The 24,136-nt window shown below is 36.9% G+C and overlaps 1 protein-coding gene across 1 annotated transcript; it reads left to right on the plus strand.

Moving 5' to 3' along the window:
- Positions 1-8,139: 8,139 nt before the first annotated feature.
- Positions 8,140-22,409, plus strand: LOC110028788 (myosin-binding protein 7). The gene is made up of 3 exons (XM_020730776.1): positions 8,140-9,625; positions 22,157-22,203; positions 22,295-22,409. The coding sequence occupies exons 1-3, from the start codon at positions 8,399-8,401 to the stop codon at positions 22,395-22,397; spliced, it is 1,377 nt and encodes a 458-aa protein (XP_020586435.1). The 5' UTR covers positions 8,140-8,398; the 3' UTR covers positions 22,398-22,409.
- The last annotated feature ends 1,727 nt before the right edge of the window (positions 22,410-24,136 follow it).

Below are 24,136 nucleotides of genomic sequence, written 5' to 3' on the forward strand. Positions count from 1 at the left end.
TGAATCAGATAAAGCTCTAGAGGTGGTTTCCTACCCATTAACAATAAGATCTGTGAAGGTTATGACACAAATCACCCCAAAAGTCAGTCTTGACAATTTTCTACCCAATAGTTACAAGCTACAAAATGGGTGTGGCCAATCGAGACGGCAATCCGATCAAGCAACTGAAACCTTGAAAAGTATAAGACACGAGACAAGTGAATATATCATAAAATAAACTGATAGTGATGCCATAGACTTTCAGACTGTAAAAATAATAAAGGTGATCGACAACGACGCCATAGAAATTCGATCGGCTTCCTAACAAAAAATCTAACCCACAACCCCAAACATGAAAAATTCATCCCAAAGCTCAATGTAGATAAAGCTCTGGAGGTGATTCTCTACCCAGTAGCAGCAAGCTCCGCGAATGGTATGACACAAACTACCCTAGCTGCAAGTCTCATTGTTTAGTAGTTTAACAACCGACCAAGGAGATAACCAGGTTGATTAAATGAGACAGGACTTTATGTTGGGTTGCAACGTATAAAAAATGACTGATGATGTTTCCCTAGGTCCGAGTCATCAACTAAAACCAAAATTCATCACCAAACAACTATCTCAAGAAAATAACACAGTAAAGGTAAAATAACAAAAAAGAAGCAAAAGTATGCAAAAACAACAGAGATGCTTCATTGATTTCTGAATGAAAAAATATACAAGTCTTTTCTATACAAAATATTTTATATATACAAAAGTATCGTTACAAAAGTTTTTCTAGAAAATTTTTTTAAAGTTTCAACCGACTAACTGGAAGACTCTCCATTGTTTTTTTTTTCGCATCATCTTTTGATGTCATGAGCATAGGGTGTCCACTTAAACGGCATGGGAGTATGTGTCATGCATGCACAACCTCCCAAGGCTCAAGGCATCCAATTTTGATCCCCTACATTTGTTCAGGACCACATTGCTAGGATCTGACTATTGCTGAGGTGGAGGCCGATTAGCATTACATCCGTCAGATGGCTTCAACCGAAGTGACATATTTTGTTATACTTAACAAGAGCAGATTGGGCTGGGATGTGGGTTACTCACTGATGAAACATCATCAAGATGGCCCTAGATGGTAGAACGGATAGCCTAAGTGCGTATGGAGCGTCATTTTCACTTGGGGAAGGGTTTCCCAAGTTCAAACATGGCGTAAAACTCCTCATAAAGGAGGCCCCATCCAAGTGGGCCAACATCAACACACCTAAATCAGGTGTGTCCACGCCAGTCATGTGGTGTGACCATGCCAACTTTAGGAGTGGACACGCTAAGCCATCCTCCACGTGTATGGTTTGAGCCCTGCGATGTGACTACGCGAGAGACCAACGTAATCATGTCGACCACATAAAGCGGGTAACGTCATTACGCTGTCCTTTGGGTGTGGCCACACTATCCATTTGTCTTTGATGCCTAAAGGGCCATGGCTTAGCTATGTCGCGGGTCCCGATTTATGATGTTTGTCCAACAATCTTTGGATTTTTGACTGTAGTGCCGCTGGGACCATCGGATGATGCTTTTTGTCTGGTTCTTTGCCCAAAAGCGGAAGGGGAACCAACCTTGGCCTAGGTCAAATGGGGAAAATTAGCCTTAAGGCCATGGGATATTGTCCTTAGAGGGGCTGATAGTTTCCCTGTGGAGAGCTTTGGAGAATGAGAGCTTTTAAGAGAGGAGTTTTTGGGAGGATAAAGCTTTTGGTGCAAGAAAGTGAGAGGCTTTGTTTAACTTTTCACCCTTCCTTTAATATTCTTCTTCTTCTTCTTCTTGATCTTCATCTTCTTCCTCCCTTTCATCATTTTCTCCTTTTATGTCCGCCACCTTGCTAGAGAAGATAGAGGGAATAGGGAAACCTAGCTCAAGGCGTTGCTGGAATCTCCTTCTTAAGCAGATCTGTGTCCTCCTTGGGAATGGGACCTTTGCTAGAGTTCATGACATTGTTAGAATCTCCTTCTTGAGAAGAGCTTCATCCTTCTTGGAGAAGAGCCTAAGCTGGAGCGTGGAGCTTCACCGGTCACCCCTACTACTAAGAGAGCTTTTTCCTGAATAATGTTTGACGTCGGACAATCATCGCTGCAATATAACTCCTTAAACTCTCGTATTTTTTTTCCTAGAGCACTAAGTCTGGTTGTGTAGAGGATTAAGGACTAGGTTTTGCTGTGCTTAGAGAAGTCCTTTAACATAAGCAGCCGTTCAAGGACATCCCCCCTTCGAATTTGAGTGTTTCCTTGAGCCTTAGCACCAAAAAATCATACGAATAAAGATGTTTGGTAAGACCTCGTTGTTTGCTCTGATGGTTTAACTTAAATTAACAATTGAAATATAAGGAACAAAAGAATGATGACATTTATTTGGTCGACATTCACCCAATTGCTAAGAGTTCTCTTTTAGAGTCAATTCTTTGCTCCAGGTTGGGCAAATTGGATGTCAACGTTGCATTGTTTTGTTTGATATGACGTTGACATCACTTTCTATCAATTCAACCCTAAAATTCATATGATGTTGTTAGGGCAAGTTCAATGTGTCATCGAGCATCTTTGGGCAGTACTGATGTGCATGAGCATTTGTGACATTTTGCATATTGCATGTTGATCATGTGACCACTTTGGGTTTGATCGGCCGCCTCGAGTCGATTACTCAGTCTTTTGGGTCCCTGATCAACTGCACTAGCTTGATCACCCACTGTGAGTTCGACCGACATTCTCAGGTCGATCACTTGTTCTTTTGAGTTTGATTGGTCACTCAGTTCCAATCACCCACTTCAATTTGATCGACCACCTTGACACGATCAACTGATCTCTTTGGGTTTGATCGACCATCCCAGGTCGATCACCAGCTATTTTGGTTTCGACCGGTCACTCCAGTTTGATCACCAATCACCCTCTTCAGTTCGATCGGTCGCCCCGCATGATCGATCGATCACTTTTGGTATGATCGGCCATCCCAAGCCAATCACCAGCTCTTTTGTGTTTGATCGACTACACTAGCTTGATTACCCACTTCGGTTCGATCGGTCGCCCCGACATGATCGACCGATCTCTTTGGTATTGATTTGTCGTCCCGGATCGATCACCCACTCTTTCATATTTGATCGACCACATTGGTTCAATAACCCACTTCGGTTCGATCGGTTGCCTCGACACAATTGACCGGTCACAATGGGTTTGATCGGCTGCTTCACTATGACCACTATATCTTTTGGGTTCAATCACTCACTATGGATTTGATCATCTGCCTCTACCCAATCACCCGATCTCTAGGGTTCGATCAACTGTACTATATCGATCAACCGTTTTAGATCATAGTTTTAGATCATATTGGACGCCCCGATCCAATCACTCACTCTTTTGGGTCTGATCGATCGCCTGGATCTATGACCCACCTTTTTGGTTTTATTGGACTTCACGGTGTGGTCGACCAATCACTTACATATTTGTATGCTTCCTTGCATGTTGCATGTTTTCTTTGCATGTGTATGAAAAATCTTTTTAACTTTATGTTTATGATTTATTTCGTTACATGTAAAATATTTTTATCTTATATGATTTTCATGTGGCATATCTTGGATGTCTCCTTGAGCATCTTTATTTGGTGTCTCTCTTTGAGCACCCTTACCTTGTTGTGTCTCTTTGAGGATCCACACTGTCGTATGCACAAAGAATATACACTTGCACATTTTGTGAGGAGATGGCTTACACGTATATCCACATGCCTCGTTCCCCACGACATCACTCACAATATCATGGGGTATTTCTCATCGTGTTGAATATGGGTTATGTTTCACAGTTGTTGAACTCATGTGAGACATAATGTGTGTCTACCTAAGCATGTGATTATCACCCATATGAATCATATGACTTAGAATGCTTGACACTTTGCATCTTTACATGTCTGCCATTTGATTGTCATTTGCATGTTGTATACTTGACATCTATCATATCTCAGTCAAATACAATGTGTTTATTGCATGTCGTATGCTTGACCTTTCTCTTATGTCTGTTGCATATCCTACATGTTTGCATGTGTGCTTTGTGAGTGCCTCTCAGCATAGGTATCTTTTTACTCGATGCAAACTGACTTTTAGCCACTGTCTGCTTGTCGCATGACACCAGGGTCCCCTAAACAAGTGTAATTTCTTTCCATATGTAGCACGTTTTATTGGTGCATCATGTTTGTGTGTATTGTTGTATGTAGTCATCCCTGCATTCATTTTGCATGATGTGTATTTTACCTTTGGCGCATATTGTGATTGTGTCGTGCTTCGATCAAACGATCACAATGTGGGCTTATTGCATGCTTGTATGATGGCCCATTTGTCTTGATGGCTTGTCTTTCTCGTTATGAGAGTGACCCGTTTTTTTGTCGTGATACTCAAATGAGTATTGCTCGATGCCTCGATGAGCAATGCTTGCGAGCAATGTGAGTTTTGTATTACAGGTAACAATTTGTATGACTGTGCTAAAGATTCAAGGACTCTAAAGTACGTAATTGCTCCGGATTTGTTATTAGCGGTCTATTATTTTAAAATATAAAAATGATTTTTTTTTGTCATTATAAGTATTATGCATTTATTTAAAATTACATATATTTTAGGACATATGTGAGGCCACATCTTTTAAAAATATCGCCCATTTTTTGTGACGTGTTTTAGATTTCTTGGATCTTTAGGACGGGGTCGGTGTGACGACCCCATCAAAGTCAAACGATAACCGGAGACTTTAGCCTATGCACTTAGATATTGATTGAGACACTTCTTGGTGGATGTTGTGCTAGGCTAGGACTAGGATGTTATGTAGTATTTTCGACGCCTCTGGCTACAGTTCTTTGTTGGCATGTTTGTTCTAGCCAAGCGTCACTTTTATGCTTTTGGTGTGCTTGAGTGTGCTTGTGTGTGCCGATTTTTGTTATGCATGGTAGTATATTTGATCGGTCTTCTGCGGGGAGCCATGTCTTATATATACACGCACGTACAATAAAAAAGGAGAGCATGTGATAATTTACATACTAACTTTTGATTGCAGGTGCTACTTAGCTCCATCACCAGGCATGACCAGACGCGCTGCATGTATATAGTTTTCTATTTTAACATATTTTCGTGCGGTCGAGTCTTTCTATTATTTCCAGTTGTACTTTCAGAGTCTTTATGAAAGTCCTGTAACATAAGTAAGATATTAGAATGAGTTCCGAGTCGTTTTGGAGCGAGAACCACATAACGGGAAACCAGGAGCAGATACTCGTGTCATGTATCTTAATTTTACATTTGATATTGATATGTAAATTTAGAACGGGGCATGTACATGCAGAGTCAAACCACTCTTTTTCTTTTATAGGATTTGTTGTCGATCCAACAACATCGACATTTTCTTATTATTTTGATAAAACTTGTTTTCTATTACATGCTTGCATGTGTAAAATGGATTTCATTTTTTTCTGTAGATTGTCTGGGAATCACAAATGCACCGTAGGCTCTTTGATTTAAAATTCTAAATTTGTTACAAAAAAAAATATTTAAGATAATGAAATTTTAAGATTAAGTATTCAGGACTTTAAAATTCATACTTCTACTTTTCTAGATGATATTCCGGCTATATTTTAAATGAACTGCATCTATCACTATTATAATAAACTATTTAATTAAAATAATTCTTAAATATTTGAACATCAATTATTATTTCGAATTTCATAATATTTTAAATGCATGTGATAATATCACATTTTAATTTAGGAAGATATGATATTAGTATAATATTTTATTAGTTCCGTCATATATATACGTGTATTTTAACTATTCATTATTAATGATATGATTTGGACATATCAAGATGATTGTCACTTACAAACGCTGCAATTACATTCGAATAATTAAATTTATTTCCCACTTCTTAAAAATTAATTTAATATTGAATTAATCATTTCAATCATTCATAATAATTTGTTAATTTAACCAAAAAATGAAATTTATTGTTACCTTATAATTGGAGTTACAATTTAAAAATTCACACACACTCTGATACACATACACAACTCTCGAGGTCAAATTGATTACGAATATGATACACTTGCAATCAAATCGAGCGTATTGACAATACGAATCTAACGAGCTCAAAATCACTCAAATATGATATTATTAAAATACTTAAATGTCTATAAAACATTATTTGATAGAGGAAACGTCTCTAGGGCATTTGATGGGTCAGATTATTCTTTATTTACCATATAATATCTATTAATAAAGTACTACCCCCCTCTTGAGAAGGACTAGATCCTGAGATAGAGGAAGACCAAAGTCTGGAGAAGAGGGAGCTAAAATCCAATATTTACATCGACGACCCAACAAACGATTTCTGCTCATGCAACCCCTGACCACCGCTAACCACCATCGTGTTGAATCATACCATGTTCTGTGACATCTAAGCATAAGTTGCAGAACAACAAAACATACGAAAGAGCAGCACACCATCCTGAACACCAAGTACCAACACACTTCAAAGATGGGATGTTGGATTTGTAGCAACGGTTAGAAATTAGAATCACCCCTGATTATTATGCAGCAAAGATGATATATTTGTGAAACCGTGCAGTCCTCTCTTGCATGTAGAACAAGGACTTGGGTTAATTCATAGTGAATTATACTAGTTGGGTCAAACATCTTGGGTTTTTCTAGTCTTTTAGTTTTCCACGTAATAACTTATGAAGTTTTTAATGATTAATTTTTTTTATTTGAGTGTGTGTCAGATTCTCGTACAACACCAAGACAATAATTCATTACTCTATCGTCGCAAATCTTCTAACTCACATCAATATTCATAGCATTTTATTTTTTTTTGAAAAAAAATGTATTTCCTTTTTTAAAATAATTATTGTATAGCCCAAAAATACGACGTCACCGAGTCGGAAGAACGCTGCCACCGGAGACGCGCCAACAACTATTGTCCTGCAGGACCGATCACTCAGGCCAGCGATACGAAAGACCACCCGCCAGACCACCTTAGTCGGCCGCCCCATAGACCAAATCTTAAAAACAGAGAAGTTTACATAAATTTCACATCTCAAGCAGCAGGTTTATCAAGTCTTGTAGACTACCTTCTGACCAGCACCTCTTCCGCCGCGTGGCCGCTCATTGACCAGTCACCTCGTCCGTCGGGTGGCCGGTCATCTCCCCTTATGCCAGAATTGGTTGTTCGGTTGTCTTGTCACTCCGGCCGACCAACTCTTTAAAAATGAAATATCTACATAAACAATACCTTAATCCTGTTGGTCACCCTTTGGCCAGCCACCTCACCGAGCAACTGGCTGTCTGGTCGACCTTCTCCCCCTCTTGCTCACCGCTTCTTAAAAATGGAAGATTTACATAAACTACACCCAGATCTTGATGGCCAGCCACCTCGGCCCACCGGCCCGCCATCTCCCCCGATCGGTCGCCTCACTGCTTCAACCGACCACCCAACCCTTGAAAACAAAAATTTACATACATACCACTCAATTCTTATATATTAAATACAATTAAATAAATAATGTATTTATCTTTACATAACTAATGCCTAAACTTCGATATTTTATTTGTCTCTCGGTCACCAACACCTGCGCCGGCGAATCTAACAACAAGAAAGAAACATCAAGACCGATTTGAGCAGGAAAAAGAGCAACATACCCTTCATGACCCCTTTATAACAAGAATATAAATGTAATATCTTCTTCCTTCTCTTTTCTCTATAAATAGATGATCTTTTATAGGTAGTTTGCTCTTATTCTTAGTCACTTATAACTTAAACTTGTGCATGATAAAAAGGGTTGCCGAGTCCCGGGACCACTCCTATTTGCACCCTTATTCACTTGTTCTCTCTCTCCCTCTCTTTCTCCACCCTAAAATCTAACTCTATTTCATGGGATCATAGTAATAAAAATATTTTAAATAATATAAAAGTTATAATTTTATAAATGTATAAATTAAAATTAAGTACCAAAAATGAAAAAAAATATGTGAATTATGAGATGTGTAAGTGCTAAAAGAATTAAAGTCCAAGCGCTTGTGCCGGTCGCGCCACGTCCCCTCGGCAATCGCCATCCATCCCCTCCCGCCTTTCTCTCTCCACTTTTCTCTTTGTCTTCTCTGTAATTTAGAGGACGCAAAAAAATTGAAAAAAATAAAAAAATCTTTTTTAGGGTTTCAAACCATCCTGTCTCCCTCCATCCCTCCCACCTCGAATTCCGTTTAAACGGCTATCGCTGTCGCTTCTCTTCCTTACCCTTCCTGCACCTAATCTATTATCAGCATAACGAGGCAGAGGAGAAGGTGAAGTCAAAGGAAGAGGGGCTATTATGGAGTTTCCAGCGCAATAATCGGTTTAATGCTTCTGTTGCTGTCTCCAGCTCGTTCATGGATGTGGAGGTCATCCGCGACGGCGGAGGTGGCGGTGGCGTTAATTTTCAGCCATGCAGCTGTTCTTGCTCCTGCCCTTACTGCGGTTCCGGATCTCAACCTTATTCCCTCTTTCCCAGAACCTTAAAGCGCAAGCTTGAGCAGATGGAGGGCGATGTTCCGGAAGACGTGGCACGCGTCGAGATCGAGATAGAAGCGGCTGCTCTTCGGGAGGCAGTCTCAAGCCAGCAGCAATCCATTCAGGGGCTCTATTCGGAGCTCGAGGAGGAGAGGGCTGCAGCTTCTACTGCTGCATCCGAGGCTATGTCGATGATTCTTCGCCTCCAACGAGAGAAAGCAGAGGCCCAGATGGAGGCCCGTCAGTTCAAACTTCTCGCCGAGGAGAAAATGTCTCATGATCAGGAAGAAATCGCTCTGCTTGAGGATCTAATTTTTAGGCGAGACCAAACTGTGCAATCCCTGTCATGCGAACTCCAGGCTTACCATCACCGCCTTCTTTCCTTTGGCATCAATCCCGTCCCAGCTGAACCGAATCCCCCTGCAGATGTCCCCGCTGCAACCACCTCAACAGCCGCTGTGGGAGATAGCAATGCATATCATTCTCTTCGCTGTGAAATGGCAGATTTCAGGCCAAACGCCGCTGATCTCGATCTCAAATATGTGGCCGGCGATACGCCCCGGAGTCCCATTCGGCGCATGCCAAGTTTTGTAGTGGAAAAGGGTGTAATCGGAAAAGGTCAGTCCCCGAGCTGCGCTCAGCGGCCTCAACGCCGACTTTCTAATGACAGCTGCGGCTCACCATCATTCCAACAGGAGTTTGGAAGCAGTGATTTTCCTTCCATGACAGATCGTGCTTCTGATACATGTGCTGGTGGAAAGGATGACGTGAGCGACCGAGTGTATACTATTGATGCCGTGCACTGCTTGGATGCGATGCGTGATGGTGCAGATATGAGCACGCCGAGGGAGTTTTTGAGCAGGAGGGATTCGGGTAATAAAACAGTGGATGATGGAGAGATTCAGAGGCTCTATATGAGGCTGCAGGCATTAGAGGCGGACAGGGAGTCTATGAGACATGCTATCATGACCATGGGAACAGATAAGGCGCAGAGGATTTTGCTTAAAGAGATTGCTCAACAGTTGTGTAAGGAGGTGGTGCCAGAGACGAGGGTTGTGAAGAAGCCTTGCTTTGTAAGGAGTTTCTCTGTAATGTCTGTTTTTAAGGTAATTTGTGACTAAGCTGCCTTTCTTTTGTCATTTTCATTTCATGTTCTTTGATGCATGCTGGAAGATTCATAGCGGTAAAGTAATGATTATTTATCTTCTTTGCATTGCAAAACAAATCAGCACACAAGTAGATAATTAAAGAGAAATGAGCAGGAGGAGACGCCTCAATTTTTTTACGTGAAATACACTTGAAAGTGAAAAAAATCATGGAGTCTAGTTTAGTTGAAATAATCTGTTGTGAATGGTGAGTACACATGTCTACAATTTCTTGAATTAGAAAAATTGAAATATAAAATTGTATATTCGTAATCTGATTGTAGTTCTTAGCGACAACAGTAGTCGATTGTCGCGGAGGTTTTAGTCCATCGCGAGTGTTGTAGATGGTGGTTGTAGCGAAAGCTTGTCGTATAAGTCAGTTGATAAACTTGACATTAGTTGGTCAGGTGAGCTGTAGATGGTTGTTTCAAAAGTATCAGTTGACTATAGAGGTCGTAGTATGGAGTTGTAGGAGAGCTGTGGATCACGTAGGTCATATAGGTCATAGTGGCGAGCCGCGATGACGTCTGTGGGCTGCAAGGGCCGTAGTTAGGAGCTGCATGAGCTGTGGACCACGTAGTCCATGGGTGGTCACGTAAGCTGTAATGATGAGTATCATTAACATTCGTAGGCCACGAGGGCCGAAGTAAGGAGTTCTACGAAATGTAGACCACATAGGATATAATAGTGAGTTGTAATTACTTTTGTAGGTTGTAAAGGTCAGAGCGTTGTTTCCCCATCTTTGAGATGTGTTGTTGCACCGTCTTTGGGATACATTATTACACTGTCTTTGAAGTTAGCTCGATGTTCAGGATGATGTGCCGTTTCGCAGGTTGTTTTGTGACTCCGTGACGTCAGTTGTTACTTAATGCGGTGCTTTGTCGCAAGGAGTGGGTGGCGTCTGATGGTAATCGACGACGACGGACGAGTGTTGGTTGACGGTGGTTGGTGGTAATCGGCGGTTGCAGGAATATGAGGTAACTTCAATTCGTTCTCTAAGCTTTAGTTTTCTTCAGGCTTTAAAACCTCTATCCTCATCTCAATATAGGAGTAAAACTCTATTAATTGAGTTTCGTTTGTAATTAATGAAAGAATATGAACTATCCTGATCGGATGGTTCCGAGCCCTCGATTAGAAGGCATTTGATGGACATTTAAATGTCTTAATGATGTCAGCATTGAGCGATTTTAAGCTCGTTGGATTTGTCTCATCGAGACGCTTGATTTGAGTATAAGCTCGTTAGATTCCATATCTATTTGATCTTTCAAATATGTTTGAAAAGGTTTCAAAAACAGTTTAATGGCTTGATCGAAGCTTGATTTGACTTGGATTAGACCAATTTTGGTATCATTGGGTCTGTCTCATCGAACTGGTTAGTTTTTTTGTATTTTTGCTGAAATCTGAATTTTGGACGACTTTTAATCGAAGTTTGAATGTTTCTTACTTAAAGTTGTCTCGAGATCCCTGTCATTTCTTACTAAATCGAGGCATTTACGTACATAGCACACTGTTAGATATGACTCATATACCAAATAAGGGGCAGATGCTGGAGTGGAATGGAGTTAGTCAACGGAGCGGAGCTCGCGAGCAGAGTGGAGCGGAAGCATCTGTCTAATTGGGGGAGTTACGTTATGTGGGTTGAGGGTGCGGGGGCAACGCCTCTACGGTACAGTACAAAGTTAATTTTGTAATTACATATTGTACACCAGGGCTATATATATGTGTGTATTGTAGAAGGTGCATTCTATACTCTTTTTCTGAAATTGAAATAAAGTCGATGATCTGCTCCCGAGGATGTAGGCATCTTTGTCGAACATCGTTAAATCTCTATGTTTTCTTTTGAATTTGTGTCAGTTCTCGTTTTTTTACCCTAAATTTTTCAACACACATTTCTTATGTATTCACTTATCTCATACTTATACTTCCATATTTACACACATACAACGGTGATTGAGACACATTTGCATTTTTTGTTGTACATAAATAGCATTTAAATTCAGGTATTTGTTTGGAAAACCTTATGTTGTGTTAGATTTTTTTAAAAAAAAATTGAATTTGCTACAACTGTTTAAGCTAGGATTTATCATTCGTTCTTGTTAGGATTGATTTATTATCATTGTAAGGCTAATCCAAGATATAAACAAGTCGAGTTTGAGTGACATTGGACTTGACTCATGCTTATCTCGTTTGAAATTAATTTTATTCAAAATTGGCTTATGTTCAAAATTGCTCGTAAACGGTGTGTTCATGCTTGACTCAATTTATATATTCTTGCTCGTGTTCGGCTCGAAATCGACTCGTTTAAATTAGTTAGAAAAATAGATATAGGTTTTTAGATTTGAAATTGCATCATTCTTATGCAATAAAAAACGTAGAACCACATGATCCCACAAGTCGTAGGGATTTAGACTTAGATGTATATATATAATTTATTGAAGATTTAGAAGTAATTCTAAGTTGGTATACTTAAAAAAAAATACTTCTATATATAGGTTGATTGCATATATTTTCTAAATTAGATATATGCTCCAATGACTAAAAGATTTGCAGTCATCAGCATTCCAATTGTATATAGTGGTTATTTATAGCTACAATATTGTAAGATGAAATGTATGAATGAAAACTAAAAATTTGACGTTTTGCAAACCTCTCATAAATTTTGAATCCTCCTCCTGCAGGAAACCAAAATCTCTAGATCTTGAAAACCTCCACTAGATCCCGAAATCCTCCACCAGCTTTCGAAACCTCTTCTTTCATAAAGCCAATACCTACCACCATACAGCTTCTGAATTGTCTACTTTTGAACCATCAACCCCAATAATCCATATTCAATTTGAAAATCTAGTTTGAATGCCCAAGTTGTCATCACTGAAGGTAAATTTGATGTATGGTCCCAAATATTAGAGATGCATATTTCAGGACGTGACAGCCTCAAATATATTATGGGTAAAATTGATCCACCGAAGGAAATAGATGCTACACATGTGAAGTGATATACAGAAAATTAAAAGGTAAAAGTGTCGCTACTGACCTCCATATCGCTAGAGACAATGGAGTGTTATCTCCGACTGCATACCACAAGGGAAATCTGGAGTGCTCTTGTCGAAGTATTCTATGATGTATTGGAGAGACAACTCTTTGCACTGATTCATCATGCCTTCACCACCAAACAAGCTGGTTGACCTCTATCAGCTTATTATGATAAGCTTGTCAAAATTTTCCAAGATTTAGGGTGCATTTGGGTCAGTAACGTGGCGGCATCTTTTTGCCTACTTTAAAAAAAAACAACATTTTACAACCTAATTTGGCTAAGTGCTGTGACTGCTAGAAAACCGCCGTCTGTTTTTTTGACAAAAAAATTGTAAGCCAACGCAGCTTTTTAAATAATAGTTTTTTTTAACAGTAGTTTCACAGCCGCTTCTTCGAATAACTTCAACTGCCCCAAACCGGCCCTTAGATTATCATGATAAAGTTATCATGAATGATCCCAATGACATTGTCACTTATCAAACAAATTCTAAGATTATCTCCATTCAATACGTTACAAGTTTTTCACACTAATAATGATGGAGAATTTATTAATCAGGACCTGAAGAAGTACTTGCAAGAACATGACATATCTCACAAAACAATTTGTTCTTATTCCCCTCAGCAAAATAGAGTTGCAGAGTGCAAGAATCACCACCTATTTGAAGTTTTACAAACTTCTTTGTTTGAAGCTCACATGTACACTAATTACTGGGGTGAATTGCTCAGTGTTGCGAATTAACTCATTAACCATGTATCATATAACTGTCTAAATTTTTAGACTCTTTTTGAAGTTCTTCATTCAATCTAACCGCTCTTAAAACTCCAAATTTATCACTTAAAATTTTTGAGTGCGTGAAATTTGTGCGTCTTTCTTTCTAAGTCATTGCGTGATAAGTTGAAATCACAAACCCTACGATGTGTCTTTGTAGGATATGCCTCACTTCAGAAAGGCTATCGTTGCTATCATCCCCCATCACGTAAAATGTATATCACCCTTGATGTTGTCTTTCATGAAAATGACATGTACTATATTATTCCCGAGTCTTTAATTCAAGGGTAAAGACGAAATGAATTGCAAACTTTAAATCTAAATCCTTCTTTGAATCATTCAAATACAAGCGGTGAATTATTGGATAAAAGTGAGGAGGAAACTGTGTTGTGTGAGTGACCTACTTTCGACCAATCGGATGTTAGTTTGAAAGAGGAAACTAATCAAAAATAGATGGAAATGACTTCACTTCAAGTACTATGTAATCAATTGTTTTATGAGGTTGATTCCTTTCCCGGACCCTAAGTGCAACCTTAGGTACATTATGTATCTCAATTTCTTCCAAAGGTAATACCTAATCGAGCCACTAGAGGTATACTTTGAGTTAAATATGAACCTGTTATTAATTCATTAACAATTATTTATCCTATCATTGACTGTCAAAAGAGATGAGTCATTTATGAATCAATTATCTGTTGTATCTATTTCTATTAACATGCAAGAAGCACTGGGGGATCCTAGGTGGAGGGAAGCCATAAATGGAAAAATAAATTCTCTTTAGAAGAACTCAACTTCGGGAGCTGCCTGAAGGAAAGAAACTCATTTGATGAAGGTGAGTTTTCACAATTAAACACAAGGAAGATGAAACCGTTGAACGATGCAAAGCTAGACTAGTTACAAAATGGTACACTCAGGGCTATGGAATTGACTATATGGAGACATTCACACCAGTAGCAAAAATTAATGTTGTCCGTATTCTCATATCCTTGGCGTGAATCATGAATGACCATTGCACTGGTTTGATGTGAACATTGTCTTTTTGGATGATGACATTCAAGAAGAAGTATACATAAAGTTGTCCCCTTGATATAGCATGCAGCCATAATGTGGAAAACATATTTGCAGATTAAAAAAGACTATATGATTTGAAGTAATCCCCGAGAGCATGGTTTAAAAGGTTTACAAAGCCAATGAAAACTTTTGGATATAAGCAAAGTAACTTAGATCATACTCTTTTTGTTAAGCATAATAAAAGAATGATTACTTGTCTCTTTGTGTATGTTGATAATATGATTGTTACAACAAATGGTTGAAAAGAAAGAAGCGCAACAGTGTCATGTAGCCCGACAATATGGAGGGCCTTGGTTCATTAAAATATTTCCTTGGTATTGAAGTGTTAAGATCAAAAGAAGGCGCTTTTCTATCGCAACAAAAATGTGCCTTAAATTTACTGAGTGAGACTGCTATGATGGCATGTAGTCCAACTAGCACTCCTTTGGAAGAATATTTGTAGCTAGACATATATTCGGATCAAGTATCGAAAAATAAGGAGTGTATCAAAGATTATTTGGGAGATTAATATATCTTGCACATGCTTGGCCGGACATGGCATATGCATCAAGTTTCGTGAGCCAATTTGTGCATTCCCCAAGCAAAGATTAAATGATTGGAGTTATTCGCATTTTGCGATACTTAAAGTCATTAGCAGGGAAAGGGATTATGTTTGAAAAGGAGAATAATCTAGATGTCCAAGAATGCACTGATGTATATTGTGTTTGATCAATCCAAGATAAGCGGTTTATAATAAGATATATCACTTTTGTGGGAGAAAATTTGATCACTTGGCGAAACAAGCAACAAGCTATAGTTGCTTTATCCAGCACTGAATCTAAGTTCAGAGTAATGACTAATGCAATATGCGAATTATTATAGATCCATAATTTATTAGGAGATATGAGTATTAAAAAGGACAACCAATGAAGTTATATTATGTTAATAAGATAGCTTGTGATATTGCCTACAACCTAATTAAACAAGATCGAACCAAAACATGTGGAAGTTGATAGACATTTTATCAAGAAGACACTAAAAGCAATGATCATTAAAACTCTCCATGTCTCATCTCAAGACCAACTCACTGGCCTACTCGCCAAGCTTGTATCAAGTTGAGTTTATCATGATTGTCTCAACAAATTGGGAATGAGCAACATCTGCACACCAACTTATGTGGGATTGTTGAAGATTCTAGAAGTATTTCCAAATCGGTATAGTATTGTATATAGATTGATTGTAAATATATGTGTTTCCTAAATTAGGGTTATACTATTAAAGATTAAAAAAATTATAATCCTAAATTTTAGCATTCCAATTATCAATAGGGGTTATTAATAGTCACATTGTAAGGTAAAAGGTATGAATGAAAATCAAGAATTTGACTTTTTTGACTCGTACATTTCATTTTACAATATTTTGGCTATAAATAACCACTATACATAATTGAAATACTAAATATTATGACTATAAATCTTTTAGCCATTAGACATATATCTAATTTAGGAAACATATATTTTTATAATCAAATCTAATCTATATCTAAAGTATACTAACTTGGAAATACTTCTAGAAACTTCAACACTCCTCAAGTTGGTTCTTAGATGTCGATCATTTCTAATCTGTTGAAATCTTCATGGAAAACTCGACATGATATGACTTTGGTAAAGAGGTCAAGTTGTTTTTGAGATGAGACGATGTGTTTCAATGATCCTTGCTTTTATTTTTTTCTTGATGAAATATCTATCAACTTCTGCATATTTGTTTCGATTATGTTGAATTTGGTTGTCAGCAATATCACATGTTGTTTTGCTATCACAATATAACTTCATTGGATTTTTTTTGTTTAATATTTAAATATTCTAATAAATTATAGATCTATAATATATCACATATTGCCTTAGTTATTTCTTTGAACTAAGGTTCAACACTAGATAAAGTGACTTTAACTTATTTATTGCTTCACCAATTGACCAAATTTTCTTTTATAAAAGTGAAATTTTTTGCTGTAGACCGTCTACCTTAGATTGTTTCAGCTCAATTTGCATCAGTATATCTTTATACATTTAGATTATTCCTCTTTTTAATCATAATCGCTTTCCTTGGTATCACAAAATGCTAGTAACTGCACTTGTATGTTATTCGCTTAAATAATGCAGAAATTGACTCAAAGACAGTTACTCTGCTAGCATCAAATACTTTTCATTAACTTCGTAAACCTTATAAGTCATGCTCTTGGAGATTGTTTCAAACCATATAGAACATTTTTTAATCTGCATACATGTTTTTTACATTGCATGTTATATTCAGGGGGTAACTTCATGTATACTTCTTCTTGAAGGTCTCAATGCAAAAATATATTTTTCACATCAAATTGGTGAAATGGCTAGTCAAGCTTCACCGCCAAAGATATGAGAATATGAACAATATTGATTTTTGCTATTGTTGTGAATGCCTCAATGTAGGCATTTCTATAAGTTTGAGTATACCCCTTTACAATTAGTCTAGCTTTCAATCATCAATAGTCTCACTTGCACTGTGTTCAATTGTGAAAACCCACCTACATTAAACGAGTTTTTTTTTTTTTCTTTAGCTTTAGGCAACTAAATAACTTTTTGAATCGAGTTCTTTTGAAGTGATTTTAGTTCTTCATTCATAATTCCCTTTTATCTAGGATTTCTCAGTGCTTCTTAGATGTTAGGAGTAATAGATGCAATAAATAATTTATTGCAAAAATGGCTTACTTTTTTTTATAGTCTATAGTAGGATACATAGTATTTTACGGGATACTTAGCATTTAAACTGATAATATGTTGAGAATTATCTCTAATGGCATGGTTATGTTGTATTTTTGGAAGGAATTGAGATTCATAATGTATTTGGAGTTCGGGAAAACAATCAACCTAAAAAACAATTGGTTAGATAGTACTTAAATGGAGTCGCTTCCATTTAATTCTAATTATTTTACTCATTCAAACTAACATCCGATTGGTCGAAATTAGGTTGCTCTTGTTGCACAGTTTTCTCACCTTTATCCAACAATTCACCACTTATATTCAAATGATCTAAAGAAGGATTTAAATTTAGTGTTTGCAATTCATTTCGTCTTTCCTCTTGAATTGAGGACTAGTGAACGATATAGTACATGTCATTTCTAGGAAAGACAACATCAAGGGTGACAAACATTTTTCATGATGGGGATGATAATAGTGATAGCTTTTCTGAAGTGATACATATCCAACAAAGACAAGCTGCAGGGTTCGTGGTTCCAACTTATCACACAATGACTTAGGGAGATGCACAAATGCCACACACTCGACAATAAATTCAAAGTTGTAGGAGCCGTTACAATTGAATGAAAAACTTCAAAAGGGGATTTGAAAATTTAGTGGGCTAGAGGTTACATGATTTATGAGGTAAGCCGCATTATTAAGTGCTTCACCCCAGTAACTAGTGGACATGTGAGCTCCAAGCAAAAAGGCTCATACGACTTCAAGTACGTGGTGATACTTGCCCTCCACAACCCCATTTTACTGAGGGCAATAAAAACAAGTTGTTTGGTAAGATATGTCATGTTTCTGCAAATATTTTTTCAGGTTCTGATTAATAAAATATTGACCATTATCAGTGTGAAAAATATGTATGTAAGATTAGTATTGAGTGACAATCATCTTATAAAATTTCTGAAACAATGAGCTAACCTCTTTCTTTTATTTTGTGAAACAAACCCAAGTTATATGTGTGCGATTATCAATAAATGAGACAAACCAATGAGAACTATTCAAGGAAGGTTTTTGGTTTGACTCCATACATCAAAGTGAATTGACATAAAAGTATTGGATGTTTATCCATGCTCAATGGAATGATTCACAATGGATTTTTGAAAGTTTACAAATATTATATTTGCAATATGAAGTATTTAAATAAGAAAGCAACATTGGGAGCAATATTTAAATATCTAAAAGAAGTATGGCCTAAGTGCCTGTTCCATAACCAAACATCAAAGGACTTGTCGATATGATCCGTTGAATGAGCTTGAGCCAACTGATGGTAGGCTTCAAATCCAGATAATATAACTTCCTTCTAGTACCACAGCTAATTGTAGTCCGAGTTCGATTAACCTTGAAAACACAATAGTTAGGCCAAAAAAATAGGTGATAAATTCAAAATTGTTGGAGAAGTTACAATTTAATGGAGAACGTCAAAGGAAATCTAAATATCCAGCAAGCTAGAGGGTACACGGCTAATGTGGTAAGCCGCAACATTGAGCGCTTCGACCCAGTAACTAGTAGACATGTGAGCTCCAAACAAAGAGGCTAGTACAACTTCAAGTAGGTGGCGATTCTTGTGCTCCACAACCCCATTTTGCTGAGGGCAATAAGAGCAAGTCATTTCAAGAGATGTCATGTTCCTGCAAATACTTCTTCAGGTTTTGATTAACAAATTCTCCACCATTATCAGTTCGAAGAACTTGTATGTGAGATTGGTATTGAGTGATGATCATCGTATAAAATTTCTGAAAGAAGGAGCTAACTTCATTCTTTGATTTCTTCATACAAACTCAAGTCATACATGTGTGATCATTAATAAACGAGACAAATCAACAAGAAACATTCAAGTAAGAGTTTTTTGCTGGCCCCTATACTAGACATTTATTCATACTCAATGGAATGATGCATTATGACTTTTTTTGCATGTTCACAAATTCTACATTTGAAATCTAAAGTATTAAACTGAGAAAACAACTTTGGGGACAATACTTTTAAATATGTAAAATGAGTGCAAAGATTTGTTTGGGGGCAAGCCAATAACCACAACAAGAGAACAAACGTTTGGCAACACTTATTTCATAACTTCCCTTTCGAAATCGTGCTTGGTTAAATTCAGTCTTTTTAGCAGATTGTCGAGGCTTGGGATTAGAGCATTGAGCCACTAGAGTAGATGACTCGGGATTATCGTGTTCAAAATTTAAGGAAGCTCGACGCATAGCAGCTCGATGAACATGCACGTAGGTGTCATCGAGGTCCATCGAAGGGCCATTTCGAAGAACCCTACGTCTAATATGTTTGAATCTGCCTCCATATTACTAAGGAAGATGCGGACTCTCAACCATGCAACAAATCTCTTATAGGTGACAATATCATCAGGTTCCTTCGTGATAACTTTGTCAGAATAATCTATTTCTTAGAAAATTTCTACAAGCTCGCCGTAATAAGTTGATTGAGGCCGAGCAACTTGTTTGGTGAAGGACTCTACTTCAGTACAAAGTATTGTGTCTCATATGAGCCACCATAAAATTATATTGCAAAAGGGATCCAAATTTTCCATGCAGTACGCAATCAAATGTAACGCTTTATTGTCTCTGACAACATGGAGATCAGTAACCAACCCTTGTCCTTTTGATTTTATGCAAACCACTTTGCATAAGTAAGCATCTGTTTTCCTTGGTGGATCAATTTTACCTATAATATATTCGAGCTTCTCACATCTTGAGATTTGCATGTCTAGTATTTGAGATCATATATCACAGTTATCTACGGTGAATTTTCATATTGGATATGGATTACTGGGTTTGATGTTTTGAGATTAGAGGATTTGGAAGCCATATGGGTAGGTTTCGACTTCCCGCAGGAGGAAGTTTCAAAATTTGGTGGATTTTTTTTTGTGATCTGGAGGTTTCAGGCATTGAAGCTAGAATTTTCAAATTGGTTATGAATTATTGAGGTTGATGGTTTGGCAATAGAGGATTCAAAAGCCATATGGTGTTAGGTTTCGGCTTCCTGTAGGAGGAGTTTTCAAAATACGGTGGATTTTTTCAAGATCTGGTGAAAGTTTTCAGGATCTGTAGGTTTTTGGCTTCCTGTAGGAGGAGGTTTCTAAATCTGGTGCAGATTTTTGGAGAAGCTTTGATAAGTGGTACCAAATCAAATTCTTGGTTTTTATTTATATCTTTCATTATATAATATTGTTGCTATAAATAACAATTTTACATAACTGGAATGCTAAAATTTAGGACTATAAATCTTTTACCCATTAAAGCATATCTCTAATTTAGGTAACATATATATTTACAATCAATCTATGCACGGAAGTATACCAACTTGGAAATACTGTTTGAATCTTCAATTTGATTTTTTTTATTTCGAGCTAAAACCAGCCGAACTCAATCGAGGGTTGTTCGTGTTAGCCTCGTTTATAATTCGAGTTTAAAAAATTTGTTTGTATTTGGCTCACTTACTCAACTAATGATTTGAACACAAGCCATTCGCGAACAGCGAGTTTTTTTGACAACCCAATGGCCAGCTATGTTTAACATGTACAAGCAACTTGGCCAATTTTTTTTGAGAGTGCAAAAATAAATGCAATTTGGTTTGGATCTGAGTAGCAATGCATTTTTTTGGTTCTCCCTTTCTTATCTGCTAACTGTGAAAAGAACCATCGGGACGATCGCCCTGCTGCAGGGAGTCTAAGATCCGATCACTCACAATGGCAAAAAAAAAAATAGAAGCTTGGTTTAAGATAGAAGACATGAAGGTTGAACGTTCAGTTTAGTTTGCTTTTGATAGAGAACATTCTTCTAGTAAAATTAGGGGAATTTACATAAGTAGCACAAACATGTCTCACTCTTAAACCTTCATATTTTCATACATAGCGCTTTGGTGCTTTAAAGCTATGCATGAAAATTTGAGTTCTATATGTGTAAATATGAAAGTTTAGGTGTGAGCTGCGTAAATACTTAAAGCTTCTGTGCTATGTATGTAAATGCCCCATCAAATTATTGGCATGATGCAAAACAGTAATTGGACAAGAAAGGTGCATCTGGGTTGTAAACTGTGACCCAAATTCTATTGGGGCTTTAGATCAGAAAGTCTGGAATTCATGGGAAACTTTTTGTGGATCCGTAATGCTAATGACCTTCATGTTTTTAGGGTCGGGCTTATTAGGGCACTGCAAATGCCTTATATGTAGCTATGAGAGTCATCACTCTCCACTTCTAACTTTTTTCTTTTCAATATAGTGATTTCTTCTTCTCTTCTCTGATGAATTTTCCACATAAATCTTGTTATATCTTGATTTGTGTCTTATTTGTCTCTTCTTTTTAATTTTTAAATGAACTATCTAGTCCTCCCTCCTACATTACTAGGATTGGAATTCCTGAAAGGCTAGTTTCTACATCCCTCCCATGGTCTAACTAGACAGTGTTTGGCTCTTACTTAGATTTACGTTAGATAAGGTTTATCAAATCCGACGAATAACTCCACCTCGCAATGGGATTTACTAAATCTGGATTTACGAGGCGGTGTTTGGCTGCAACATAAATTTACATTAAATAGAAATTTTCAAATCCAATGGAATAAATCCGCCTCGCAATGAGATTTACTAATTCCAGATTTACATCGTAAAACACACAAAACACGAGAAAATTTTGATTTAACTAAGCGTTGGATTAAATTTTCATTTTTTTTTTTATGTTTGGTAAGATCTAAGTTACGTGTTTTTAAATAAAGGCAAAATTAAAAATAAATAATAAAATTGATCCAAATAAGCCTTAAATGTTTATGTTTTTGTCCTATTCTTGAAGATTTTTGGAATTCTATGTCTCAATCGTTATGCTAACCTTTGATTTATTTATTTGTTTTCAGTGGGTGGCATCATTTTTCTTTTGGAGGAAGAACTCACAAAGGATAAAGTATATAAACATTTTTACTAAATTTTTGTTCTATTTTGTAGCCGATTATCTTAACTAATGCCCGCACGCTATTATTGTTTTATCATATCAGGTACCCAATGGGCTTATCAAATCAGCAGATCGGCTTATTGGTCATTCTTGACAAGTCCCAACGCAGGAGGCTGAAGTGGTGTCTGACTAGAGTGCCGATGTGATTATATAAGTACAGGTGCTTATAAATAAATATTTTTTTGTTTTTATATATATTTTTTTTGTTCAATTTTTGTGCTTGGAATATTACCAAAATTTGTTTATCTGATTATATGGAAGATTATGACTTTGATTTTCTTCTTTATGAATCAGCAGGGTTTTGTTGGTGCTAATTCGCTTAATAAATGAATAAATTATTGTGAATATTTTTATTTGATGCATGTCATTTTAGTCGGTGCGATTAAAAAAAATATTACGTCCGGACAATGTAAATCCAGACGACAGTGTGGATCGCATCACAAACTGTTGTTAATTGTGGTTGATCGTAGCAAAGCTTATGCTAATTTTTTTTTTTTTTTGGAAATTAACATACCACACAATGCTTCTGTATGCATATATTTATAATTTTACTTTAAAAGTAAATTATAGTGATGTTTGTAAATTGATATGTTTGTAAATATAGAAGTTTTGGAGTTAGATATGTAAATATGTAAGAATCGTGTTGTATGAATATAAATACCACCCTGTTTTGCTGAAACTTTAAACAAATGTTGAAGTTGTTTCAAGGTTTATTTTTTGCATTGTTGTAATTAAAGCAATTACATTATAGAAAAGGATGTTTAACATGCCGCAAAGACCAGTGGTTGCAAACTTAGGAGTTCATTTTTGTCCCTTAAACACTCATATAATGGCACTTTATCCTAACAACATGGAGATAACATAGAATTCAAAGGATCAAGCTTAACCGATTTTAATATTCAACCTTGTATAGAGTTTTTTATATGGAGCTTTTATCACATTTTTAATAAGCTGATTTATGAGCATTATATGATTTTATTAATGAATATACAACAACAACAATAACAAAACTTTATCCCACAAAGTGGGGTAGGCTGCTGCATGAATCTTTTTTCACCATCGTGTCCTATTGAGTGTCATATTTTCATTTAATTCTAATAAATTTAGATCATTTTAAATACAATATGCTCAAGTCTTTCTAAGTCTACCTTTATCTTTCTTAATATAAGTCAAATTTAAAAACATCTACTCTCATAATTAGATCATTAGAAGGTTGACATTTAATGTGACCAAACCTTCTAAGGTGACTATCTCTAATTTTGTCTGCCACTGGAGCTACACTAACCCTATCATAGATATATTCATCTTGCATTTTGTGTCTTAAGTATAAAACCACTCATCCACCTAAGCATTCTCATCTCGACAACATTTAACTTGGTTTTATGCTTCTTTTTTAAAAGCTAACATTTTGCGCCATAAAGCATTGAAGGTCTCACCACCATCTTATGAAATTTTCCTTTCAGTCTAAACGATCTATCACACAATAGGCCCGAAGCATTCCCCCACTTCAACCAACCAACTTGAATTCTACTATTTACATCCCCATCTATCTCACCATCACTTTGAACAATAGATCTGAGATATCTAAAGCGTTCACATCTTTTAACAATTTGATCACTCATAGTTACAACTCTGTCACTAGAGTTACTGCTACTAAAATTACATTACATGTATTCAAGAGTATACTCAAACGAAGACATGCATCAAATAAAAATACATGTATTTGAAATGCGAAAAACATACAAGTTACTAAAATTACATGTATTCAAGTTATACTCAAACGAAGACATTTAGGGTCCGTTTGGGGCGGCGGTGTGGCACCACACCGCAGTTTTATCTATTTGAGTAAACTGCGTTTTATCAGTTTTTTCAAAAAGCTGCCGCT

Source organism: Phalaenopsis equestris, unplaced genomic scaffold, assembly GCF_001263595.1.
Source record: "Phalaenopsis equestris unplaced genomic scaffold, ASM126359v1 Scaffold000531, whole genome shotgun sequence".
Taxonomy (NCBI): domain Eukaryota; kingdom Viridiplantae; phylum Streptophyta; class Magnoliopsida; order Asparagales; family Orchidaceae; genus Phalaenopsis; species Phalaenopsis equestris.

Bases quoted from the DNA above. Each gene is read 5' to 3' on its own strand.
- LOC110028788 (XM_020730776.1), top strand. From the start codon at position 8,399: ATGGATGTGGAGGTCATCCGCGACGGCGGAGGTGGCGGTGGCGTTAAT. The intron at 9,626-22,156 runs GTAATTTGTGAC...ATTTGTTTTCAG, and splicing joins CTGTAATGTCTGTTTTTAAG to TGGGTGGCATCATTTTTCTT. The intron at 22,204-22,294 runs GTATATAAACAT...TTATCATATCAG, and splicing joins AAGAACTCACAAAGGATAAA to GTACCCAATGGGCTTATCAA.